General features: G+C 42.1%; 1 protein-coding gene across 1 annotated transcript; it reads left to right on the forward strand.

The window, feature by feature from the left end:
- The first annotated feature begins 6,143 nt into the window (after positions 1–6,143).
- LOC147974009 (E3 ubiquitin-protein ligase Os04g0590900-like) lies at positions 6,144–6,515 on the forward strand. Its single transcript, XM_087524870.1, has one exon. The coding sequence runs from the start codon at positions 6,144–6,146 to the stop codon at positions 6,513–6,515; it is 372 nt and encodes a 123-aa protein (XP_087380996.1).
- Positions 6,516–11,384: the final 4,869 nt, after the last annotated feature.

The raw sequence follows: 11,384 nt of genomic DNA on the forward strand, positions 1-11,384 counted from the left end.
GCCATAGGAGGGAGGCTAACCAGCCCACAAGGGGCTGGTGTGCCCCCACAAGGGAGGAGGCCGAATTGGACTTAGGGCGCCACCCCCCTTTCCTTCTCCTACTCCCTCTACTTCCCCTTTCCCCCCTCTGGTAGAAGGAAAAAAGGGTGGGGCCAAATCCTACTAGGACTGGGGTCCTAGTAGGACTCCCCTCTCCCTGGTGCGCCCCTTGTTGGCCGGCCTCCTCCTCCCCTCCTTTATATATGGGGGCAGGGGCACTCCAAAGGCACAACAGACACAAGTTGATCTTTTAGCCGTGCGCGGTGCCCCCTCCACAGTTACACACCTCGGTCATATCGTCATAGTGTTTAGGCGAAGCCCTGCGCCGGTGAACATCATCATCACCATCACCACGCTGTCATGCTGACGCAACTCTCGCTCGGCCTCAACTAAATCAAGAGTGTGAGGGACGTCATCGAGCTGAACGTGTGCTGAACACGGAGGTGCCGTACGTTCGGTGCTAGGATCGTGAAGACGTACGACTACATCAACCGCATTGATAAACGCTTCTGCTTTCGGTCTACGAGGATACGTGGACACACTCTCCCCGCTCGTTGCTATGCTTCTCCTAGATAGATCTTGTGTGATCGTAGGAAATTTTTTGAAATACTACGTTCCCCAACAGAGTGATCTTTGCAAGGAGTACTCCTCAATTAGGGCATGTACAATGATTGATAAGATAGTCTTATCTTAAGTTTTCCATGTAATTTAGAGATGACAAAAAATTGTCAACAATGGGCCATCTCTTAGCCTTATCTTTAATAACTAGTCATTCCTAAAAATGTGGTGAGACATATTGTGCTAAGCGATCATCTTTTCTTATGAGTTCTCTCTTCTCCACCTCATCATTTATTCTATATGGCACTCCTAAGATAGTACCATTGTATATGCCCTTAGTGATTTCGCAGAACGCATGTATCTATGGTCCCCTACATTTCAGGGGGGATGGGTCCCCCCTTCTCAGGGCCGGCCCTGTGCTTGATAAGGTTGATTGGTCCGCCCTAACTAACATATAGCCATGTGCAATCTGGTACAGTTGAAAAGAAACCTGGCAACTAATTGTGGAAAGCCATGTATAAGGTTATGGGTCGAAAGTCTCCAACAGTGGATGTGTCTGGTTTTTTCGGAATAAGCGTGATCAGGGCCTTGTTAAGAAGAGCAAAACCTCCCATCGCCAACAAAATTTTAGCAATGTCGTCATTATATCCCCTTTGGTAATGCTCCAGGCCTTGTGGAAGAAGGCGCCCATGAATCCATAGAGGCCAGGGGCACGGCCGGGCGACATCTCCTTAATAACTTCCCAAACCTCTTCTTCAATAAATACGGTGTCTAGCTCTAGCAGTAGAGTAGGAAGCATAACTAGCGGTCTAGCGCATCCAAATCAAACATAAAATCTCTGGCAGTTTCTCTTCCTAGAAGACCATCCTGGCATTGATAATTACTTGGTTAGTTAAGTCCCTACACTGATCGAAAGCTTTGTCTATAACTGCTTGCACTAATTTATTTTAGGTGATGCATGTTTGTTGCACGGAACATCGAAATGCATTTATATGAGTAGTTTATCTTGTGAAAGATAAGGATGAACGAAGAAAGACCTTATCTGCAAATATGAAGAGAGGTGCGGATATCTTTTTGTAAAATTGTCATAGTTTCATTTCTATTCTTCAGATATGGATCGGACGGTCTATACTACAGAATGGCAGGCACACCATCATCACCAACTCTATTTTTTATAAAAGTATAGATATAGATATAGAAAAAAAACTACCACATTACAGACTATGGCTGCAAAAGAACTACCACTTTTCTTAATATTCCAAAAAACTACCACAAAGTTGGTTCACTGTTCCTAAAAGCCCAAATTGATGTGTGATGAAACTTTAAACCGTTTTAGGGCAGCTGGGGTTCACTCATCAGGTTGACCGTTGACAGGTTATGACAAGTGGGGGGCCAAATATTTTTTGAAATACAATTGGATCTCTACAAAATTTTCTAAAAGCGATCAGGTTCCTGTAAAAAAATAAGCAATCAGGTCTTCGCCGGCGAGCTCGTCAACGGCTCTGTGGACGTTGGCCGGTCTCTCTCCCGTTGCCCCAACGCCACAGCAGCCAGCAGCAAGCGGAGCGTAGGCATGCAGCAGCAGCGACAATGGCAAGCAGCAACAGAGGCATGCAGTAGCGGCGGCGGCAGCAAGCAGCAGCAACGGACGACAAGCGAGAGCGACGGCAAGCATCAGCAGCGAGCAACGGTCGCGCATGGCTAGCTAGCTCCGGCTAGCCGCGGTATGCGCGTGAGCTAGCTAGCTCTGGCTATGTTCGTCGTGAACTAGCTAGCTCCGGCTGGCCGCGGTACGCGCGTGAGCTAGCTAGCTAACTTCGGTTGCCTCCGTCGTGAGCTCGCAAGCTCCGGCTGGCCGCGCGGACCCGATTGAGGGTGAGCGGGCTAGGGTTGGCGCCGGAGAAGAGGGACTCGCCGGTGCCACGGCGTGGGGGAAGGGACAGACACGGGGCGGCAGCGGGACGGGGAGGTACTCCATGACGGCGACTCCTGCGTGCAGCAGGACGGCGGCAAGGCAAGGGACGTGCTCCGGGACGGCGGCGGGTGTGTGCAGCAGGACGGCGGCGAGGCGGGAGAGGTGCTCCGGGGCAGCGGCAGGTCCGGGCAATGGCAAGGCGCCCTCGATCTCCGGCTTGGAAGAGTTCTGCCTCAAGGGATGTCATGGATGGAAGGGGGCGGCGATCAACTCTTTTATTTTATTTATTAGTTTTTTTATGTTTCTTAGGAGATGTCACTGATAGGTGGGCCTGGCCCAACCTAACAGTCAACGATCACGGTGTTAACCGTCAATGTTTATGAATGGACCTCAACTGTCATAAAGTTGTTTAAAGTTTAACACACGGGAATTTGGGTTTTTTGAAACAGCAAAGTAATTTTGTGGTAATTTTTTAAAAGATTAAGAAAAGTGATAGATTTTTTAGCCATAGCCTGTAATGTGGTAGTTATTTACTATATACTTAAATATTTGTTCCTAGCCTAAAATTTCTTGGATTTTGGGCCAGCTGACCATAGCTTACCGTCCGACTCAAACTTGAAGACATATTTATTGTTGTCTTGCTCGTGAGCATAGCGCCGGTTGCCACCTTCGACTAGGCAGCACTAGCTTGGGTCCTATGCTAAGAGCGTTTTCAATAGATTGTATGCTAGTTTTGTTGGTAAATTATCCATGTCATCAACCAACAAGCTATCATACAACTACTTCAGTAGATTATATCTAAGCTATTCAATAGATGATGAGAAAATAAATGTGATTGCTCTCTATTTCACATTGGAGTTTGTGCAAAAATTGTTGGTTATTTTACATACAACTTTGCTTTCTTTCCATATTTATTATATGCCGCATCATCACTATGTCCTAGATGGCAAATTTACCAACACATATCTTACAGCTGTTGGAGGTTCCCTAAGCGATCTCAATGCGCCGCTTGACATGGCCGGCATGTTGGTACTTCGTAGCTTACCAAGCTGGCCACTTGCTTACCATGGTCGACTTGGATGCACCAGTCAAGCTGATGCCATCCGGTGCACCCTCCGACTTGATGCACTCCACGTGGGGTGCAATGCAGAATTCTTTTTATAAGCCAAATTCACTAGATATCTTCCTAACTACTCCCTCTTCTTGAAAAAGTATATGTTCAACTTTGTTAGAGGGTCAAACTATCTCAAAATTTGATCGAGTTTGTGAAAAAATATATCAATGTTTGTCAAATCATATAGGTATATCAAGAAAATATGTTCTATCATGAATCTAATGCTACTAATTTGATGGCATAAATGCTGGTGTATTATTGTATAAATATGATCAAACATGAAAATTTTAACTTTCCAGCAAAGTTGGAAGTACAATTTCTCAAGGACGAAGGGAGTAGAAGGGTTGGACGCGCTTTACTACGCCGTTAATGTTGTGGGTTTTCAGATATTTTTTTACTCCCTCTATTTCAGAATATAAAGTGTACTAGCTTTTTAAGAAGTCAAACCTCTTCAAGTTTGACCGAATTTATAGAGAAGTATATCAATATATGTAATATCAAATCGGTATCATTGGATTAGTCATGAAATGAATTTTCATATTTTATTTACTTAGTATTGTGGATGTCAATATATTTGGCTCTAAACTTGGTCAAAGTTAAAAAAATGACTTTTCTAAAAAAACTAATACACCTTATATTTTTAAACTGAGGGAGCATTTGGTTTGGCGAGTGTTGGAGATGATGGAGTGTGTTTTCTCTTTACTTATATAACGTTGTGTTTTGGTGGGCCCTCCGCGGTGTGATTCGGTGTTATGTGCTAATCAACCCATACTATATGTGAAAATTTCTCGCATTGGTGGTTGCATATACTATTTTGACGCTACAATATTACATGTTGGCACTTCTTTTTTCTAGATGGTGATAGGATGCGTGGGGTTAATATGTTTTTATAGGCCGATTGCAGCTGATTGATTTGAAAAATAATTGACATGGTCAAAATAGTGAACCAAATCCAAAATTGAATACCTCAATCAAATGAGAGACCTTTAAAATTAGGAAACATAGTGAATTAAAAGAATTTAAAAAGAGAGCTTCTTGAGAAATTGTTGACACGGTCAAAATTGGATTACCCAGTTCTAAATTAAAGACCTCAATTGATTGTGAGGCCTTAAAAATTAAGAAGAATAGTGTGTGAACTAAAAGAACTTAATAAGAGTGCTCCTTGAGAAATTGTTGACCTGATCAAAATCAGGTGACCCAATTTCAATTTGAAGACCTCAATGATTGTGCGACATTAAAATTAGGGAGCATAGTGTATTTACTAGAAGGGTTGAGCGCCCTTTTCTGCACCGTTGGTGTTGTTGGGTTTTCATAATCTTTTTACTTCCTCTATTTCAAAATATAAGGTGCATTGCTTTATTAAAAAGTCAAATCACTATAACTTTGAATAAATTTGTAGATAAATATATCAATATTCATATTATCATATCAGTATCATTAGATTCATCATGAAATGAATTTTCAGATTTTCTTTGTTTAGTATTTGGGCTCTGAACTTGGTCAAAGTTAAAGAAAGGAAGTATTTTGTTGGTGAGTGGTGAAGATGATGGAATGTGTTTTCTGTTTATTTGTAGTGCGGTGTTTTGGTGGGATTTTGCAGTGTGACTCTGTGTTATCTGCTTATCAATTCATACTTATGTGACAAATTTTTCTGTGTTGGTGGCTGCATGTACTACATTGATGCTATAGTATCATATCTTGACTTTTTATAGGGGGCAAGAGGATGCACGGGATTGATATATCTTTATAGGCTGGTCCTTACCCGTTGATTTGAAAAAAAAATGTTGACCCGATCAAAATTGAAAGCGTTGATCTGGTCAAAATCTTGAATCAAATCCAAAATTGAATATCTTAATCGAATAGGACAGCTTCAAAATTAAGAAACATAGTGAATTAAAAGAATTAAATGAGAGAGCCCCTTGAGAAAGTTTTGACCCGGTCAAAATCAGGTGACCAAATTTCAAATTGGAGACCATAATTGGCTGTGAAGGCTTAAAATTTAGGAAGCATAGTTATATAGAGGATAGATTCCCCCATAAGTCTGACGTGACCGATGTGAGACATTTGCCATTATCGGATCATGTTTCGATTATCTCATCGCGTAAATAAATTTTGAATCAGATTTCGTTTTCTGGGAGTTAAAACATTTTGTCTTTTTTCAAAATAAGATGGCATCTCGCTGACGTTTTTATTCATTTACGTGCATGCACACTAGAGACACACACACACGGGGTATGGCTGGGGATGGAGCCATGCATAGCAAGCAGTAAAATGCTCCGTACTTTCCCTGTCGCTGTATTGATCCTTTGAAAAATAAATAAATGAATAATACTTATATGTACCAAACAAAAGATCGGAGATTGCCATGAGACAGCCCGAGCTAGATGAACCACTTATTCTTGTAATCGCCGCTGCACTGCCATTAAGTACGTAGTAATGATACACACGTAATTACAGGTTTGTCAGTTACATACAATGTCGTAGCGCAGCGGGATAGCTAGCCTGCTTGTGTCGTCCATGGCCAGCTCGTCGGCGAACGTCACGGTGGCGTCCATACTCCTGTTGGCGCTGGTGGCCGTCGTCGTGCTGGTCCAGGCCATCCGCACCTTGTGCTCGCACTCGCAGGATCAGGGGGAGCAGAGGCCGGACGCCGGAGCCGACCCTGAAGTGCCGAAGGACCCGGGGCTGGTGGTGTGCGTGTACCGGAGGAGCGACGAGTGGCGGGAGGCGACGTGCCCGGTGTGCCTGTCGGACTTCTCCGACGGCGAGGCCGTCAGCGTGCTGCCCGCGTGCATGCACTACTTCCACGCCGCGTGCGTCGGCGAGTGGCTGCGCGCGCACGCCACCTGCCCGCTCTGCCGCGCAGCGCCGGCAACCGGTGTCGTCTGAGTGGCACGAGCTGAAACTAGATCTAGATGCTGTGCAGAATGTGATTCCGCCTCGCCGCCCAGGTTTGTCTTTGAGATATTTTCTCTTAGCTTTAGAGATTCTTGGCCGTGATTCAATTTCAACGTGGTTGTATTGTAACGAGACATCCTATTTAGCGCACTGGTTTTTTTAAAGCACTTAGGGAAACTCTAACGGATTCTTATAACAGGTCAGATTTCCCTCGCAAAAGAAAAAAAGAAAAAATAACCCGTCAGATTTTACTCCTCTGACCAGCATTTGGCCAATCCCCAATAGCCGATAACGAAGGATAATTATCCTCATTCGCCTCTGTCACCCCTATTTTTACTCCACCACTCGGGCTTGGAGAAAAAAAATCTCCTCCACTCCGCTGCCTCCCCCGCCCTGCTCATGTGTTGCATCTACGCCGGCCACCGCGGATGCCTGTAGGCTCCGCCGCGGTCCTTGACCGCTTGGATTTGGGCCTCTCTCGCCCCGTCGCCGGTGCAAAACCAGTAGATCTGAGGCTGCCACCGCCACAGCTGGATTTGGCGCATCCGACCGTCGCCGGCCACACCTTTGCCATGGATTGGCTGGGTACCGAACCGCACAGCCCCGGCCAACGCCTCCACGTCGCATGCAGGTATTGACTCGGCCTCAAGCTATTCGGACCTCTCCCGTCGGCGGTTCGCCGACAAAGACATGCCTGGGTTCAGCGCTGGCCCGACGGCTTATCGACTCCACCTTCTCGGTCATAAAGTGCGACGACTACCCGTGGCAGGTGGTGCCCGAGTTTCCACCATGCCGAAACATCCTGGATGGGTCTTCTTCAAGTGCAAAAAAGATGGGGTATGTGCTTCTTTTGATTCCGTTGTTCACCGGATTCGGCACAAATTTGGTAGCTCATTGTTTGCTTAAATTTGTCTGTAGGATAGATACAAGTTTTGGTATTGGGAAGAATATTACATCGATTTATTGATAGCACGGAATTTGATAGATGGTTATGCACTCGTTGCTAGAATAGGGGCTAGCAATAATACTAGATGCGAAGCAATATCGAATTTCTCAGAAATGAAGAACAAAGAAGTGTATAAGCTCAAGAAGCCTATAGGAGCTCGGTTAGGTCTGGCGAAAACTCAGGGTAGTAAAAATACTCCGCTATTTTTAAGGATCGGTTAGAGTTTGCCCTTAGCGCGCTGGACAGTAAGCAAACGCGACGCTGACGCAGGCTGACACACGCTATTTGCCCGGCCCACTTACCCGATTCGTTGTTTGTTTTCCTGGCAGGAAGCATGCGACTAGACTCGTTTTTAATTCTACGAAAACAAAAAAACTGGTTTTGGGAAGGATTTTCCTTAACAAACTCGCCACTGTACCAATTTAAAAAATTTGCATGTATTAAAAATAGAAAAATAAAAAATCATGAATTCACAAAAGTCGTAAATTTCAAAAACTGCTACTGTATTTCAAATAATGTTCGTTAATTCAAATCATGTCCACAATTTCGAAAAATGTTCAGGAATTTTACAAAATATTTCCAAATTTAAAAGTATGATTCAAAACATGTTCACGAATTCAAAAAATATACAGGAATTTCGACAATTTTTCCCAGATTTTAAAAAATATCTGTCCATTCAGAAAATATTCTCCTATTAAAAAAGTATCACAATTTTTTTTTAAAAATCCACGAAATTTAAATTTTGTTCCTGTATTTTAAAGAAAGTTCATTCATTTAAAAAATATTCATAAATTCAAAAATAATTCACATGGTTCACAAATTGTTCCCAGAATTAAAAAACTATTAGTCGCCAAATAAACATTCCGATTCATAAAATATTCATGAATTTCGAGATATTGTTTCCAAAATTTAAGAACCTATTCAAGAGTTCAAAATATATTCGCAAATATCAAGAAAATTCCTAAATTTAAAAACCCTATACCTGAATTTTAAAATAAAAAAGGTAAGGTAGAAAACCAAAAAAAACCAAAAGAAAGAAAACACATAGAAAGAGAGATACCGGTGCAGTGAAAGTAAAAAGTTCCCAAAACTGAGAGAGCAAATAGTTGACGAGCGCTCCTTCGGGAGCCTCGCAACGATCAACACCACTTGACAAGCTCTCAGCCGCCCCACCACGTGTCGTGCTCTAGACGCTCCCTTCGTATTTCTTTTAATTATTATTTTTCGCACACGTTTCGGCTTTTTAAACGGTTTTGGGGGGTGGGGGCAGTTCGACTTTGTGTTTATCACCGGTCTTTCTCAGCTTTTGTGTTTATCAACGGGTTTTCTGTTTTTTTTTCTTTCGTCAGAGGCACGGCTATGCTTCTACGAGAGGCACGACCGTGCCTCTCGGAAACGGAAAAAATGCGTTTTTTGTTTTTTTTTCTTCCGCAAGAGGCACGGTCCTGCTTTCCCGAGAGGCAGGTTTGTGCTTCCGCGAGAGGCACGGTCGTACCTCTCGGAAACGGAAAAAATACGCATTTTCTGTTTTCTTTTCCTTTCGCGAGAGGCACGGTTGTGCTTCCGCGGGAGGTACGGTTATGATTTCGCGAGAGGCACGGCCATGCCTCTTTTGGAAAGGGAAAAAACTTTTTTTTGTTTTTTTTCTTCCTCAAGAGGCACGGGTTTGCTTCCGCGAGAGGCACGGTTGTGATTTCGCGAGAGGCACGGCCGTGCCTTTTTCAGAACTGGAAAAAACCGTGCTCCCGGTTTGGTTTTTTCGTCCGGTTTTTTTCATGAAAAAAAGTTCTTTAAAAACTATAAACATGGGATCTAGTTTTGAATATCTCGACGTGGGGAATCCAACGGTGAAAATGGTTTGAAATTTAGACGCACGGTTTAAAAGATAAAACGTTTTAATAAACGAATCTGCGAAAAAAGAGAAAACTCCCGAGTTATGCTCCACTTGTCACAACCTGGGAATGTAGTGGTGATCTTTGCGGTGAGTACTCCTTAATTAGTGATTTTGCAAAACAGAGGGGGGTGAGGGGGAAGCATGTGAAAAAACTGAATATGGGTTGGCCCATATGCGAGCAACGGGGAGGAGGGATTGCGCGTTTGCTAGCTATTCTCTGACCCACGCGATAAATAGGATCCCCGAATTGTAACAGTACAACATCGCCTTTTCCTTGCCTGTCCCTCTGTAAATAGGATCTCACATGGGTCGCTTGAGAGGTGTTCAAGTGTGACACATTTAACCAGGACAAATTCTTTTGAACTTTTTTTCAAAGAAAATAGGGTATTTTATTCGAAGATCACATAGTTACAATTCTTAGCAACGAGTTCGAAAATAAAAAGAGGAGATTGGTTAAGCCAACACGCAGTGCTATCCCCAGATCTACCATAGTTGCAACACTATGCTGGTCACGAGAACCTTTTACCGGAACAAACACCCTATTATCCATTAAACCTTCAATCTCCGTTAAGAGGTGACCATGTGCTGACTTGTCCGGAGACCCCTTAGCAAGTGCCGCAAGAGCAACAGCACAATCCGCAAGACCAGTTCTTTTGGACCTATGGATGGCTACCAAAATAACTTGTCTTCTATGAAGCTTATTCTGGCGGTCTATCTGCACATCCGTGCTTTCACACCACCTCGTTTATTAACAACTATCTAATCGTAGGACATCAGAAGTCATGCATATATTCATAAGTTTATTTCCAATAATTTATTCATGCCACTTCGTTAAGCCACGCATATCTTAGCTTTATAGCTCGTTCGTCGTATTGGTTCGACCGTTCGCTTCCCGCTCGGTGCTTGTAGTCAGGTTTACTTCTGGGTTTTGGTTTCTTTTCTTTACTTTTGTCTTTTTAGTTTTCTTTGCTTCTTTATGTTTTCCATGGTTTTCTTTGTTTCTTACCAGGTTTTCTTGTTTCATTGTTTCTTTTTCTTTTTGCACCAGTTTTTCTTCAGTTTTCTTATTTTCTTCTCTTTCTTTTTTACTTTTCTTTTGCTTCTTCTCGGTTTCTCTTTCCGAAATGATATGTACTAGACGTCGTTACAAGCACATGACAAATCAAATGTTTTTGATGATGATTCTAATGACCATGCATCACAAATTAGTTGACACACACGGTAATTTCTTCACAAAAAAAAAGAAATTGAAGCACGAAGTTGCTATCCTCACGTCACTAATCTTGCCATATTTTTTTTCTGATTCGCCATATGCTTGGACCTTACGTTCGGGTGTTATCAGATTCCTTTTCTTTTTGCACTATTTTTCCTTTGGTTTCCTTGTTTCCTTTTTCTTTTTGTTTTTTGGTTTTTCCCATATGTTTTTTGTTTCTTCATTGGTTTTCTATGGTTTCGTTTTTTTTCATTTCTTTCTCGATTTCCACTCTTCTGCAATGGATTTCTTTCTTTTTTTTGGGGGGGGGGGGGGGTCTTTTGTTTGTATTTTTTTGGTTTTTGTTGGGTTTTTTTTGTTGATTTTCATCGGTTTCTTTTTTGTTCAACACATGTCAACGTTTCCAGTAGACATACATGTTTTATAAAAATACATGATTAATATTTGTAAAAACTAATTACCTTTTTCAAATTTTTCCAAACAAAATGTACATTTTATTAATATATCTCATACATTTTTATCTAGACATTTATTAACGGCAATAAATATTTTTTCACACACAATGTACATTTTTCATATAGATCAGGAAAAAATGTAAATGTTTAACAAAATTAATACATGATCAAAAAAATTATATACGCTGTTTTATTTTGTATATTTATTTCATATACATGACAACTATTTTTTCTATGCACATTTAACAATTTTGGCTTTTTACAAATGCTTGATTAACATTTTTCAAATACTTGGTTTATATTTTTTAAATGTTTGATTATCATTTTTTAATACCTGTTCAACATTTTCCAT

This window comes from Triticum urartu, chromosome 5A, assembly GCF_056163025.1.
Source record: "Triticum urartu cultivar PI428250 chromosome 5A, HENAU_Tu73, whole genome shotgun sequence".
Classification (NCBI taxonomy): Eukaryota; Viridiplantae; Streptophyta; class Magnoliopsida; order Poales; family Poaceae; genus Triticum; species Triticum urartu.

Bases quoted from the DNA above. Each gene is read 5' to 3' on its own strand.
- LOC147974009 (XM_087524870.1), top strand. From the start codon at position 6,144: ATGGCCAGCTCGTCGGCGAACGTCACGGTGGCGTCCATACTCCTGTTG.